Source organism: Falco punctatus (genome assembly GCF_963210335.1).
Source record: "Falco punctatus genome assembly, chromosome: 9".
Taxonomy (NCBI): domain Eukaryota; kingdom Metazoa; phylum Chordata; class Aves; order Falconiformes; family Falconidae; genus Falco; species Falco punctatus.
In genome coordinates, this window is record NC_137589.1 from 23449435 (window position 1) to 23465246 (window position 15812).

The 15812-nt window shown below is 45.0% G+C and overlaps 1 protein-coding gene across 2 annotated transcripts in view; it reads right to left on the bottom strand.

Annotated features, from left to right (window-relative positions):
* Positions 1-3632: 3632 nt before the first annotated feature.
* The window catches only part of ALOX5 (arachidonate 5-lipoxygenase), a 35221-nt gene continuing 23041 nt past the window's right edge, over positions 3633-15812 (bottom strand). For both annotated transcript variants that reach the window (XM_080401596.1, XM_080401597.1), the window contains exons 10-14: positions 14329-14507; positions 11526-11647; positions 9157-9257; positions 6452-6622; positions 3633-5031 (exon numbers count right to left, since the gene is read on the bottom strand). In XM_080401596.1, the coding sequence (XP_080257722.1) occupies positions 4852-5031; positions 6452-6622; positions 9157-9257; positions 11526-11647; positions 14329-14507 (753 nt within the window). In that variant the 3' untranslated portion in view covers positions 3633-4851. The remainder of the gene's footprint in view (positions 5032-6451; positions 6623-9156; positions 9258-11525; positions 11648-14328; positions 14508-15812) is intronic.

Sequence of the window (15812 nt, forward strand, 5' to 3'; positions counted from 1 at the left end):
CCTCCTTTTGAGATGGCAGTCATTTCTCGCAGCTGTGAAAAGGTTTGGCTGACCTTCTATTAAGCCTTTTAGACTCTGCTCTCCAGCCAAAACCCAAATACAGGTGATGAATTTGTGGCCAGCTGAAGCTCGTCCTGTGTCCATGTCAGTTTACCACACTACTCTGCCTTTCATAGAATCACAGAATGGTTTGAGTCAGAAGGGACCTTAAAGATCATCTAGTTCCAATCCCCCTGCCATGGGCAGGGACACCTTCTGCTAGACCAGGGTGGTCAAAGCCCCATCCAACCTGGCCTTAAGCACCTCCAGTCACATCACCTGCCTGTGTCCTTATGATATATTTATATCCCTGTATGCACGTACCTGCGTGTGAGTTAAGACAAGCCAGTGAGCAGCCAGTCCCTCCCTTCCCTGTGTGCTGGCTGCACCAGTGATGGCAGCACCTTTGTGAGTGCGCGTGTCTGCCCTGGCAGGGTCCTGCAGGTGAGGCTTCCCTGCGTGCCACCCTGCTTCACCATGCCCTTCGCTGAGGCCACCGCTTGTGTCAGATGCGACGTTCACACTTGGTTCCTACCACCCATCTGTTCAGCAGAGTTCACAGACTTGGAGAGGCAACAGCAGCTGAATTTGAATGCCAAAGCCGGTGCAATGAAGAGGCTGCTGATAAACCACAGAAACACACCAGTGTCCTCCAGTAACAGGAACCAGCAAGGCTAGGCCGCTGAGATCTGCATCCAGTCTGGATCTCTTGAGCTGCTGGTTGCAAGCAAACAACCTGTTTTGATTTTACATGTCAGAGACCTAAATCTATGGACAGACTACAGACATAGCTGCAAGCAGGAGGAAATGCAGTGCATGAAGGAGTAATGACTGAAATAGCCACTGAAGCATGGTGGTTGTCAACTGCCCACATGCTGTCCACACAGTGGTAATGATTAAGAGGTTTAAAGAAAGTCTTACAGCACAAGGCCCCAGGAAATTAATCTATTCCATTTACCAAAAGAAAGAGGAAGGATGTAGCAGGGAACTAGTCACTGAAGGATCTTCAGTCACCCAAAGCTACTGCAAGAAGCTGTCTATTGCAAGAAGCAAAACTGCATGCAGAACTAGGAACACAGCACGCAACTTTCACAGCAAGAGGGATTCACCAGTCAGACAAGCACCACAGTGAACCATGTATTTCAGTAAATCATGAGTGGATGTCTTCACAGAAGATAATTTCATAGATCAAGCACCCCTGTACTGAAAAGGGAAATGCTTCATGGAAATCCAAAGACCTGTGTTATACCGAGATCAGTCTAAGCTACCATAGCCACATCTTCTGGCCGTAAAAACCCATGACTCAGCTTAACCTCCAAACTTACCAGCCATGTCTAGTTATGCAATATTTATTCCTGTTTATAGTACGAATAAAGCCAAGTAAGCACTTCGGGCTACTGTCTCAGTATGTGCAATTACTTCCTAGATACCATGTAGCTACTACTGTGGCAAGAAAGGCCAGTTGCCAATTAAAACTTGCTAGGTATAAATGGGTCCTCTAGGGTCTATTCGGTGTTCTGCCCTGCATGCAACAGAGCCAGTAATTCTGAATGGCCGCGTCTGAACATGCTGTCTGCTCTCTAGAAGGCTAAAATTAGCATGCTGCAAGTAAACAACTTTCTCATAATCTTTCTGTAAAAGAGGCACCTCAAATCAGAGCTGATCTGCTGGATTTCATTGCTCTTGTTCCATTTCCTCACCTGTAAAATGGGTATTGACCACAAAAAAAATAGGTAGCATATTTCATATGAGAGGACTGAAGTATCTGCGCTTTGTTTCCAGGGGCAGTGAGAATCATGCGATTCTTGCAAACAGTGTTTCAGGATTGGGAAAGGGAATGTCCTAAAAGGAGTTCACAGGGGTAAACACCCTGCAAAAAGAGAAAAGCATGGGAGGTCAGTGATGAGAGCTGGGCTGGCTGCAGAGGGCTAAATCCTCACTGTCACTGATAAACCCAAAAAGTGAGTGACTTCAGCAGGGAAATGCTTGCACTGTTCCCTTGCTGATGGCCTGTCTCCATCTCAAGGCCTTCTTTTCTCCTTAAGGTGAGATTTTTTGAATCTGCTTGCGGATAAAACATTAGGCTTTCTCTTCTATTTGTGGCAGTCCTTTAGGACAACCCTTCTCAGTCCATTTCTCACTAGTACTAATGACAGCTGGAGTATCCTCTTCTGTGACCAAACACCAAAAGGAAGGGCTGAGATGCCAGACCCTCCCAAGTTACTGCTAGGACTTCCTGAAGGGGATGTCCCCAGCTCAATATTCCAGACAATTGAGGATCACTGCAATTGGAAAAGAGAGTAAGGAAGCTTGAGTTGAAGAGACTGACTAAATTCCCTTGGACTGGCCAGCAGCAACAGCCATCCAGCCAAGACAAATGCTATCAGCTGTCAAACCCCATTAGACATGGGGTGATGCACATCAAACACTAATAGCTATCGCAAAGCTGAGTGCATGACCCTCTTCACAGACAGCTGATCCTTTCATTTCCACCTAGGAGTGATCCTGTGATTGGATGCTGTACCTTAGTACCATGACTTTGGAGATACCTCTGTGCAAGTCCTGGCTAAAGATGTAGGGGAGGAATCCACAGCCCATGCACAGGAAGATGACTTTCTTGGTGGATGGTGACTAGCTGCAAAGGGAGCAGGGAGTGGGACAGCAACTGTGTACCCAGACCTTCTGGAAGAATAAGCACTTTACTAGTAGTTTGCATGTATTTGCTTCCTTTCTGGTGCCAGTGTTACTTTTAACCTCCTCATTTCTTTCCACAGCTTCTCCTGCAATTGAATCAGACTGCTAATACTGGCCTTCAAAGCTGCACAGTCAATTCCCCAACCCTCCCATCTACCCTATTTGTACCCCAGGTCCACAGGCTAGAGCAGAGGGAACAGAATAGAGCAAGAGAAGAGTCATCAGCCTCTCTTTCCCTGTTTTGTTTTCTAGACAGATACTTGGCTGTGCAGACCATTATCATATGAGAGCAGAAGCAAGAGGCCATTCACTGTTCACAGAGGAAGGAGAGGAGTTAGAGCTAGCATGTTGAATATATAACACCAGCTTGGTGCATTTTTTGCCTTTTTCATTTAAATTGCGCATTTCTTCTTTCTCATTTCCTCCCCCCTTGGTTCTCCCCAGCCCCACCCCTTTGTGTTTTTTTGTATGTGTGTTGTTCACGTGTTCATGTCTCTTGATCCCCTGGTCCTATTCCACAACTGCATGCCTTGCCTCCCACAGCCATCACTTCTCACAGGATGCAGTAAAAGGAAGATGCGCAAGCCTTACAGGTACTGCCTGAATGACAGGAAGCGGTCTTACCTTCCACATTTTTTGCTGAAACTCTTTAGCTGGAGGGGGAGAAAAAGGGGATCAGTCTGCTCTAAAGGGTCTAAAATCAGTTTCCACACCTGTGTTTTACATGAAATAGGACATATTTTAGTAGTACCCTTTTCCAAATCATACATGAAGATAGAAATAACTATATTTCTCAAACTCCAGAGCTTCGTTTCTCTACACAGCATGTTGTACTTATTCCTACAAGCTTTTCAAGACATACAGCATTAGATAGTGGGTTAAGAAATAAAAGCTAGATGTTCTTGTTCAGTTTTGTTTTATTAGCACAAGAAGCTTTCTTATCTATTGAGAAAACACACTGCAGGCTGGTGAAGCTAGTATAAGGCACAAATTGTGGGGAAAAATAAACCAAAAGTTTTATTAACAAAACTATGACTCTTAAATTTCCCAAACTCTGGTTTTGCTTTCATTATCTCAGTGACTCTCTCAACTTTAACCAAAGCCCAAGTACTTGAACCTAATCACCTCTAAACAAAACAGACAAAACTCAGTTGTTTCTAAGGTGGAACATGCCAATTTTGAATTGGTCAAATCTAAAGATTCTTCTTAGAAGCTGTCAATTAACCCTTCTCCACAACTTCTATCATTATACAAAGTAGCCTCTTCATCCCCCCCAAAACAGAAGAAACTATCCACAAAACCCAGCAGCCTCAGCAATGAAACAGAAATCAAGCATAAGCACTGCTAGGTCTGTACTTCTTGCCGTTGTGCTAAGCAAAACATTTGTCCATACATATGAATGTCATCAAATTCTGCTGGCAGAGGCAAAACCAAACTTTCCTAGTTTTATGTAGAAAATATATAGGTTTATGTAGGTACAAAATTTTCATCTCCTATGAATCAGGCTATCTCATTTCACATGAACTGGTGTCCTGGTCTCGGTTAAATCACAACAACTTGGTAAGAAAGTGATAAAAACCCATCAGCTATGTTAAGAAAGTATCCTGCTTCTACCTTCATCCTGATTAGGTAAATCATGCAGTTATAGTGACAATATTTAACATTTGTTTTAATCAGATTAAAAACAATGCATAAACTTTAAAGATCTATTTTTATGTGTTACCAGTGTTACCTATTAAAATTCGGAAGGATTTTAAAAATGTGACTTGCTTATTGCTCGTGATGCTATTTTCATTGAGTAAGAGATTCTGTGATTATATTGTCTTGACCAGGAGAGGGAAAGCTATCAGAAACATGGATATTGATTCTAAGGTTAATTTAAAAAATCTTGGAAAAATGAACTTGTAACAAATTTGACCTAGAGAGCTGTCAACTAGCCTTTGTCTTGCAAGATCAGTCATAATCAAATTTGTTTGAAAGTCCAAACAGACTATGGGTCAGCTCTGATCAGGGGGATGTTCTTAATTTATCCATTTCTGAAAGTTCACTGAAAAGAAGCATATGTAACAGGAAAGCATCATCAGCTTTATAAGCCTCCAAACCCTCCTGGGCATCTGCTCAAACAGCAACGCTGTTGGGGATGCGATCTGGGGAAAGGTAGTAGTAAGGAAGCTTCTTGTTCTTGTTGCGCTCAGTGATGGTGTTGACAATCTCATCCAGATTCTTGCGGAATTTTGCCATAGCCTCCTTCACTGGCTTCTCCACAAAGTGTTCATCTGGGTACATGCCCAGAAACAGCTAATTGAAAAACAACAAGACATCATGCTCTGAGAAAGCAAAGGCTCTTCTGTTTCAACATTATGCCACCCAGCAGAACAACACTCAGATCCTCACAAATGTTACTATTAAAATAGTGCTATCAATATATAAGCTAGCCTTGGAACTGCCAATGAAAGATGCTTTGACATCCTTACTCCACCGCCAGCTGTTTCTTTCCATACCTGCACCTTTTTGTAGTGCTGGTTCACTACAAAGTAAGTGTAAAATAGTGCTGGTTCACTTAAAAATAAGCATTTTTATTCAGGCTAGTGGTCAGTCAGATCAGCTTTCTAAGCCAGATCTCTGCGTAGCCACTCAAACATTTATGCTGCCAAAGAAAAGGACAGCATGGGAGGGGAATGAATAGCCAGGGATGAAAAAGGAAGATGACTGATGCTCTCAGTGACAGCAGAAGTTTCTGTTGACTTAAAACTGTCCTTCAAAGTTCAGCCTGACAGTTGCTTTTGTCTGCTTGGACTCTAAAGGTGCCCTGAATACTTCATTGCCAATGTGCAAATATGCATACTGGCGTATTACCTGCTTTAGGTAACCACTTCCCATGACAGCACCCATACTACTAGTTTCTCAGCTGAAATCCCTTTCTTCTTAAAGAAAAACTTCATTTGAAGTACCCTCTGTCCATCATAAAATCATTTAGGTTGGATAAGCCCTTTAAGATCATTGAGTCCAACCCTCAACCTAGCACTCCCAAATCCATCACTAAACCATGTCCATAACTGCCACATCTACATGTCTTTTAAATCTCTCTAGGGATGGTGACTCAACCACTTCCCTGGGCAGCCTTTTCCAATGCATCTTCCATTTAAGGATTTCAAAACACATCCTCCAGACAGAGCCCTTGGGTGAGACCACCAAGCACCTACAATCTCATTTTACATGAGGGAAATGGCTATAGACCATGCTTGCAAAGACTCCTGTGGGATTGTTTTGTTTGCACTCCACACCAGGCACAAGCCACAGTTGTAGTGCGTATGGCAGTGGGGCACATTTTCCAAAGGGACAGGACATGGGAACACAGCGGTGCTGTACCTTCTCCACCAGCACTATTGGGGCAAGGAGTGGAGAAAACCCTTGTGTCTCTGCAGCACTCTTCCTCCTGCACGAGCATCCTTACTCAGCAACACCATGCTTGAGTTTAGAAAATTTTGTTTTGGCTGAAACACAGCCTCAGAGCAAAAATAGGACTGCTTGCTCAGAGCTGGTTTGCCACTGGCAGAACAAGGGCAAACCCACACCACTGATACATCTCCATGGAACAGCAAACATGGTCAAGTCAAGAACAGAGCAGCACTACAATCTTGTGAGTCCACGTGGCCTTGCCATGGCTTTCTTGGTCTCACCTACAACTCCACCACCTAGAGATGGGAGGTTGACTTACTTCATTGTCCTGGAATTGGCTCAAGGCCCAGACAGCTCCAAGATGCCAACAAGAACGTCCCCTGTCTGGCAGACTCTCCACAATTTGCTCGATGGTGACTGTTCCCTTTTCTGTTGGAGGAGGCTGGCGCATTGTTGGTGGGGCATTGGGAATCCAGGAACACCAGTCATACTGCACAACAATGAAAAAGAGCACAGTGAAAAGCTACAGTAGCTGGTATTTAGGAACACTGTGAAGGAAATCAGGAGTCCTGACACCAGGGGTTTTGCTTCTGTAATACGAGCCTCTCAGAAAGAGAAGATACTAACTGCAGGACAGAGAGATGCTCTAGAGAAGGACTGAAGGAGACAAGAAAGTCCTTGCTGTCTTTCTCAGGTTCTCACAAGGAAGAGAGTTGGGTTGTCTAAATCCTGCTGACCACATGTGCCACAAAACCCAGATTCACCAGCCAGGCTAAGGACTTAACTGTTTTCTTAAACAAAGATCTCTTCTGATAATCTGAGATGACCTCTCGTTAAAAACCCATAAACGATAGAATCTCCTTTTCTCCAGTTGCTTTTTTCTGCAAAATTATGCTCTAAGAACGTGCACACAGTACTGTGGTCAGGTAGTAAAAGAGGCAAAGGATGCTGGTGCATCATGGAACATGGCATGTGGATGTGGCCACAGTGAGTGCCAGACTGGGAACTCAGAATCACTTCTGGCCTGCTTCAGTGTTGTGGGATGGTGATGTCTCATTTTGCCTCAGACATGACCTGGAGTTTTGCTGCCATCTGAGATGTTGCGCTTAGCATAACTCTTTTCCAGGCACTTTTTCATTACCTTGATACATATCCCCTGCCCTGCCTGAGTGGAAGTCCCATTTCAGCTGCGTGCTGTGCTTACACTGCTCAGTCTGTTCTCTCCAATGCACAGCCACCTCCTCCTACCCTCAGGCCTCTCTCTCTGCCGTTTTTTCCCCGTGGCTGAAGACCCTTTTTGCTAATGAACTGAACATCCTCTGCACACCAAATTCCCCCTCTCATTCTCTGAAGGCTCTCTGCTAAACCCTAATAACCTGGGCAATATTAAGAGATGGTTTCTTAGTGGTACTTGGAACAGACAGGACTTCCTGACAGGGTGGCTGGGAGATGTCTCAGTCACTTGTAATGACAGGTCAGAAGTGAACAGTTGCAGAGGTCTCTGGTCATCGATGTAACACAGAAATAGCATGGGTTCACTCGACACTTGGCTCTACACCTGCTCCAGGGGTCCTGAACTGCTGGGGTGGGCAGGAGGGTCAGCATGGAGAACAATGTGGGATGTGTTTGGGAATAATCACCATAGGAAAGATAGTCCCCCTGCTAATCAGGTCATCCATGACTGAAGCCAGAACATGCCAAAAAAAAAGCTCATAGAATATCTCAGATTGGAAGTGACCCATAAGGACCATCAAGTCCAACTCCCTGCTCCTCAAAGGACTACCTAAAACTAAACCATATGACTAAGAGCATTGTCCATGCTCCTTGAACTCTGACAGGCTTGGCACCGTGACCAGTTCCCTGGGGAACCTATTTCAGTGACTGACCACCCACTCAGTGAAGAAGCCCTGTGTGATACAGACTGACAAAGAGATGTGCTTCTGGCTGTGAAGCCTGGTTTCCAAAATGCCTTGATGTTGGAAGAAACAGCATTTGAAAGGCAGGCTGTTTCTGTAGTTTCAGGGTAGACATATGTCAGTAAAGGCAGGCAGTGATAACATAGATTTTCAGTAGGTGACATATTAAACATCACAGGGGAAGCTCAAAGTTGCCAGTTGGCTCACAAACTCAGGAAATGAGCAGTGATGCCCTTTCCATGCACTGGGAATATTACACACATTGGTGCTTTTGAAAACTTGACATACCTGACCAAAACCTAGATCTTCACAGATGTTTTGCTTCAACTTTCCATGTATGTCAGTGGGAGTTAAGTGTCTAGATATCACTGACTTCAGTGAGACTTTACCTTGTAGAGGCTTGTCTCTTGCCGCAGAAAGTAGAAGTGGAGGTCCTGCAGACATGCAAGGCAGCTTTCAACTTGTTAACTCAGAAGCCTTGGTAAACGCTCCATTAGGCCAGCTAGGTCACGGTACTGCTGGGACTGAGCTGTTGGAGGTAGCCAGCTGCACCAACCCAAAGACAGATGGTGTATGCATGAACTGCAGTCACAGCACTGAGCTGCGCTACACGTTCCCTAAGCCACATCTGAAAATGGGATGTATGTTGCTTTGGCCCAGGCACACTGCCAAATTAACACAACTTACAACAGCAACCCACGGCAGTCACCTGTGCATACACTTACAGCAAATATAAAGTCAAGTCACTTAGCATAACTTACTGCATTTCATCACAGAACGTGCCACAGACGACCAGCACATATCATAACCAGGCAGTTCAGGTGATGTCTGCAGAGTATGGTAGCTAGACTGTGCACCTGAATCCTTAAGCATTTCTGAAAAGGGTCTTAGCAACCATTTAATGCTTTAAAAATATTGTTTCCCATCATAAAAACTATAATATACAAGTTACAACCCCTAAACTTGAGCTTTGTACGTATTTGGGACTCAAAATGCCTTTCTCAGCTTCCAAAATACTTCCCTTTCCACAGAAACATTTCCCAGACCTTGCCCTGGTAGATGAACCTCCCGGTTCAGAAAGAAGAACAGTCTTCCCAGAAATTCCTACCTGACCAAAATTCACAGCTGCATGCTGGGCTGATGTGGTGAATATTATCACTGTGAGATATTCTGCTAGCTTCTCTCGTGTCCTGATCGCCTTAGGAAACCCTAAACAAGGGAGAAGAAAAGCTTAAGTAACCCAGCTATGAAGTAACCCAGTTACCTGGTAGTAATCAGCCACTCAAAAGGCATGAGTTAGAGAACTGTGCAGCAGTCACTGAAGAGCAGGGCATTCTCTTTCTGAATCTTGCTGTGTGGTCTAACAGGAGCTACTCAACCCCTCTGTGTCTTGGCTGTCCAGCTGTAAAAACAGAGAGATCCTGCCCTACCTCATACAGGTTTGTGAGGGATCACCGCTGTTTGCAAAGTATGGAGTGCTCCTTAAGGGAAAGGCAAAGTATAATTACACCTTTAAAAAATACAGTATCCCTGTCCTCTCACCCTACCTACCCTGCAGCAAGGAACCCAGAGAGTCCACAGGGCAGGGGTCTCAGATGCTCCCTTTCTCTTCAGTCTGCAGTGCAAGCAGGAAAGGTTCAGGCCAAGGAGCAAACGACCACGTGCTTGTATTTATAAAGGTTCGAGGCTCAGCGATCAAGTGCACTGTGAGAAGGAGTGCAGGGAGAGCTTATTTGCTGAAACGGGAAGTGAGGAAGTGAGAACTTCTGAAAGAGAGACAATGGAATGAGGAACAGAAATAGTTGCATCAAGCTGTCTTTGGAGGGGAATAACCAAACAGAGTTATATAAAGGAAGAAGGGAATAGTTAGGCACTAGGGAAATACTCTGCTACCAAAGCACCCCCAAGCCTGTATCTCTCCTACCCCCACTACCTCACAGCCATGTGCTGTACTCGCTGTCCCAGCCTAATGTGATCTCAGGTCCCAGGATACCCAGAGACCTGTTAGCACCCTGGGGTGAGCTGCCCTTGCTCAGGCTGCCCGTGCCAGCTGCTTCACACCTCCACCACCAACCTGACGCAGATGTGAACTCAGCCTGAGAGGGAAGAGGCACATGGTAGCTCTGGCCAGCCACCAAGCTCAAAGAAGAGGTGATGCACCATCCCCTTCTGTATCCTGCTATCTTACGCACACTGCGCTCATCTTTAAAGCAGTTTGGCAGGCTCCCAGTCAGAGCAGGAATGGAGACTGAAGGGGGAGCCCTGGGTGCAACTGCCTCCCCCAGTTATCCTCCTTCAGTTCCATACAGACCCAGCCAAGTCCCCCTGCTCTATGCCACAGCCCCTGGTGTGGCAGCGGTGCAGACAGTGATGCTGCAGGCCTGGCAGGTTTCCCATCTCTAGTGGCAGTCCCACCACCAGTGGTGCTTGTAGTTTCCACCCCAGCTGTAGCACCAGAAGGGCTCAGTACTTGTCCCATATCAAGATGCTCAGGTCAAGCATGAACTTCCTACTAGGATGCCATTTCTAAGCTTTTCCTAAGAGAAAACTAGACAAACAAAAATGACAGCAACTAGGTGTCCCCCAATCCTTTGCTTGTCCAGGCAGGCAGACCCCAGGAGACTGTTGTACACCAACACATACTGGTAATGAGTGGAAACATGACCGTTTTGCCTGGAGGTCTCACACACAAACACGTGTGCATGCAATGCCAATGTCATCTGCCCCAGATCACTGGCCAACAGGTGTTTCCAGATGTAAATCAGTCAGGACAGTATGAAGGATCCCACCCACCTGTATAAATTCCTGAAAACCTGCCTGGACAAAGTTGAGTGGAAGCAAAAACATGTTTAAGGAAAGGCAGGAGTGTTAACTCCGGGGGGAGAATAGAGCCATATTATGGGTGAGAGCTACCATAGCCAAGTAATGGTTTGCAACAAATGAGAGACAGCAAGAGGAGACCGAGCACAGGAAAGTATTCCTTGGAAAGAAATACATGTATCTTCTCTTGGAGAGAACAGAACAGCTCAACAATGACACACATACTGAACAAATGCAAGCTACTGCTGCAGAGGTTCTTACTGGCTCTTTTTTGGTGCAAGGTTTGGAGGAGAGGATTCAAGAGGATCTCGCTGCTCCTTGTGACTTTTATCAGTCTGGCTGGTGGTTCCAACTGCACATACAGACAGCCCCTTCCCTAACGCTTAAAGCATGAGCTGGCAAGATCAAAGGACCGATCCCCAGTGTACAGAGAATTGCCCAGCACAAGTTGCCCAAGCTCGTGGTGAGAATCTGGCAAATGAAGGAGCTGTCTCCTGAGGGAGAGAGGGCCTGATCCAGCATCCGGTCCATAAAAATAAACATCTCTGGGCCAAGAAGGGAGAGGGTCTCCACCAGTACAAGGCATACTGTGCATGCAGCACTGCTGTCAGCAGGGGCTCAGCAAGCCGCAGACCGGTCTGGGCTATCATATCTTACCTGAGGCCTTCACACCCCTCATCCCATAGACGTAAATGTCTTTGACGAAAGCCTGGAGCTCCACATCCTCACACACCACGTCGTCACTCTCGTAGTAGATGTGAATCACATCCTCTGCAAAACTGCAGACACACGAACAAATGAAGAAGACAAACCAAAAAGGAGAAAGCAAGCCTGTCATTCGCTGAAGACCTTCTACTGACCAGGCAGATGCTGCATACGGAAAGGGCAAGAGTTTCAACACCCTCCTACCTCCTTTCCACAAGCAGTGGGAATGCACAGAAGCAACTTTGATTCATTTCTGACTGCAATGTCACTTCCTCCCCCAACAAAAAGATGCTGAGCCACACTACATCCTCTGAAGAGTCCTGTGTGCTTTATTCTCTTATTTGAGGCTTTGCTCCTGTGCAGACCTCTGTCATCACATCTACGTATATTTCTTCACTTAATACAGACTCTGTCTGGCATATCCACATGGCTTTCACAATGGGAACAGAAGTTCCCAACTGTGACACTGGCACCATCCCCTGTATCCCACATTGGGATACTCCAAAGCTGCTCCTGAATACCATTCAAAGAGTTGATGCCCTTCTATCGCACATCCTTTTCACAAAACCCAACTGGCACACTCCAAACCAGGGGTGGCCCTGGAAACTCCTCTTCAGAAGAAGAGGTTTAGAGCTTTTTCCTACACCCACTGCATACAGCAGGCATCCCCTCCCTGTTCAGTTCCTCTTCTCAAAATCCCTCTTTCTATAAAAGCTTCCCAGGCTAACTCACTTCAGAAATAAAGGCTCTAAAACCACTAAGATAACAGAAATAGTTCTGAAAGCAATAAAAATAGGTAAGCCTGATTTCCTGAAGATTTGTATTTCACGACTGCATGACTGGTTAACTGAGCTACGCTGAGATATTCTGTTAGCTCTGCAGGTACCTATAATCTCTTGCTAAGTATTTTGACAATAACCAATAGGGTGAAACATTTGACTACAGAAGCTGACTGATGGGATTAAGAAGTGTTATCCAATACAGATTTCCCCCCTAAAAAGCTATACTCTTTTTTTTTTTTTTTTTTTTTTTTTCAATTTGGAGACCTTTAGAAATCTGTCAACGTGGTTTCTATTAGCCAACTAAGTCAAGAGTTGCTATTGAGGCAAACAGCTGCATATACACCAAGGGTTTCAGTAATTTTGACTTCCAGAGAAATCCAGAAGAAAAGAAAAATTCTGCATGATGCAGAGATAAAGCTGCTCTGCATGAGCTCTGCCTCCACCGCCTGGCATCTGGGCCAAATACACACAGAGGGTAATCCTTCTCTTACACTACGGCAGTATTTTAGACCCCCTTCCATGCAAATATAAATTAGTATATGAGGTCTTTTGGATTGGAATATCTTTGGGTTGGAATATCTATCTGCAGTTAGATCAGAAATAAGGAGCTGAGCATTACAAAGGGGTTTAAAAAGTCGCTGCGTGAGCCTCACTGTTTGTAAAGGGACAATCTTACCAGCTTTCTTAAGTATAGGCCATCTACCACATGTAAGGCAATGCTGGGGATAGAAGTTATTTCATCAAAAGAGTGGAGACTGACACCCCTGCAGAGTGCAGGAGATTCATGGTGACTAGACACATGCACGACTGTGCGTTCGTGGGTCAGGATATCACACTCAAAAGGGTACTGCCCATGACATTTATAAACCAAATTATTCACTTACGAAGAACCTCTCAGCCAAGTTTGAGCCAATGTAACATCTTCCTCCAGCTAGGTTAACACCCACAAACAGTCAAACTAAATTGAGTTGAGTAAGTACTATCTGGTATTTGAAAAGATGTATCTCGATCAGCAAAGAAAACACAGGAAAGAGAACATGGTCAAAAACCAGACTATATCAAGAAAACAACCGCAGAAAAGTTGTAACTTCCTTTACCCTCAAATGGGCACTAACAATTGCAGGAAACACTGCAAGATAACCCCTTGCCAAAACACAGAGAAAACACAGGAGACAAAGACGTACCCAACACTTCAAACATTATGCTTGCATTATAAACGTCCCACTTTGTGTACACAAAAGGCTGATTTTTAATGAACATGCTTTTCAAAAGCCATGTCACCAAAACCAGCTGCATATTTAGCAAGCAACTTATGCCACGCAAAAAATACATTGTTTGTGAAATGCAACATATGAATCATTCCATTCTGAGGCAGTGTTTCATAATTGAAAAGCAGTCATGTTGCTGTGGTCGAGCAGCCTTGCAGTACTTCTGACTCAGAATTGCTGCCCTTCTTGACAAAACTTGGGCCTTGCCATTCTGAGGCATTTCAAGAAAGGTTTTGCTCAAACTGAGTTTGAGAACACAGCTCTCATGCAAGCCAAGCTTATATTTCCACTCCACAAGAACCTTGACAAGCTCATGTGGCTGGCCCAGAGAGTTGGGTTCTCTCTTCGTTTGTGCATAGCTAAAAAGGAAGGCTAATTAAATTCCCTTTGCAAGGCTGAATTCCAACTCACTAAACTCTATGAAAACCTACAGAAGAGCACATACTTATAAAGGTTCCTCTGAAATACAGCATGAAAGAAAGCAGGGCTGGAAAAAGCAGGAATTAACAGTCTTTCCAGGGTGTGTACTTGGCTATGTATTTTTCCTCAGATGAAATACAATGGATGGAAAAGCCACCACATGACTGAACAGCCCACGTGCTCTTCACAAGCTTGTGATGAAGAGTGCAGTGAGCGGGGAGAAAACAAAGTCGTGTCTCTGTGACAGTGACTTTATTAGACATTTCTAGAACTACGGTCTCTTACCTCTTTATAGCCTCCCAGACTTTAATGCCATCATCCCGGTAATAGTAGTAGGGGATATCCTCTTTGCTCTCCATCCCTTTAGCTTTGATCTCCTCAGGGAAGCAGAGGGAGCCATAAGTCAGATCCTTCATTGCTTTCTGCACCATTTGTACATGTCCTCCTCCACCTGTAGCATTTGCCTGCAGGAAGAATGGCAAGACTGGAAGAGTGGGAGACTATGTTCACTTTGTGCTGAGATTGGCTTTCCTGATTTGCAGGAGGTAGCGTATTCAAAATGGTGGTGAATCTCTTTTTCAAGAGAAAACAACATCTCTACACAAACAAGTACCAAACTGCAGAGGTCTACTGCAACTGTGCATTTTGATTTTGAAGACTTCACACTTCTTTCACATTCCTATTATAAGCACCTACTTATAATGGAATACGGTAATAAAGTAAAGGAACATGGAAGCATCGAACCCAAAGCACTCTGTCAGCACTACGCTCCAGAACTGGCATGTGTGTGAAGGAAGGCAGCCAGGAGCGTGTTAAAAAAGGGCTTTTGCTAAACCATCCACTGCTGCTACAGAGTGGTTTCAGAGAAAGCATTTAGGGATGCAGGCTACCATTAGCCACCCTGGAATTTAAGCCAGAAGATCAGTCCTGCTGGGTGGCTACCGATGAGGACTGGCTGGGGTTTCAGTATATGTTACATGTGGAAACAGTGTGTCCACAACAAACTGCACTGCAAAACTCTTTAGATAATCGTTGCACAGAAGTTCCCAAATGTTGCTTTTCTAGCATGATGCTAGTGTTGTAGCAGTAGTCAGCTTACACTTCCTGTCCCGTGGCTGGTTGTTCATCTACACTGGAACCAACAAATTCTGGAACTCCAGGATCCCCGCTGGCAGGTCTTAGCCACACACTCATCCCACACGCACAGGGTACCCACATTATGGTTCTGTTCAAAGGGATGGGAGCACCTGCTGGGTCTCCACGGTCAGCAGAGGAGTATAGAAGACAAGGAAGGTGCCTGGATTTAACCTCTCTTTTCTTCTTGGGTGAAACACTCTGGAGCATGGAAGCTGTTTTTGGTCTGGTGCCAGAGGTGTAAGGGGGACAGAGTTGTCCTAAAACACAGCCTCCCTCTTCAGAAGGGCCTCTGAAACCTCCCCAAACTTCCCAATTGCTGATAGCATGTTGTCACAGACACGGCTGCATGCTAACCTGTTGTGGTTCCTGCAGCATGCCATTTCTGGGGGAGCCAAGGGAGGAAAAGCTGTGTACACGTTAAACACCAGTGCAGTCAGATTTAGGTGTTCAGATTTGACCTAAGAGCTGATCACAGTCAATGATATATGGCTATGTTTCACGGACTCAGACAAAGCTGAGTTTTAAACCTAGCAGTTCTGTTGGTCTGTTGTTTACAGCAATTCAAGGAGACAGGCTGGAATCTACACCCACTACTTGTGGGCTTAGAAAGCTATTTTATCTACATGTCTTTC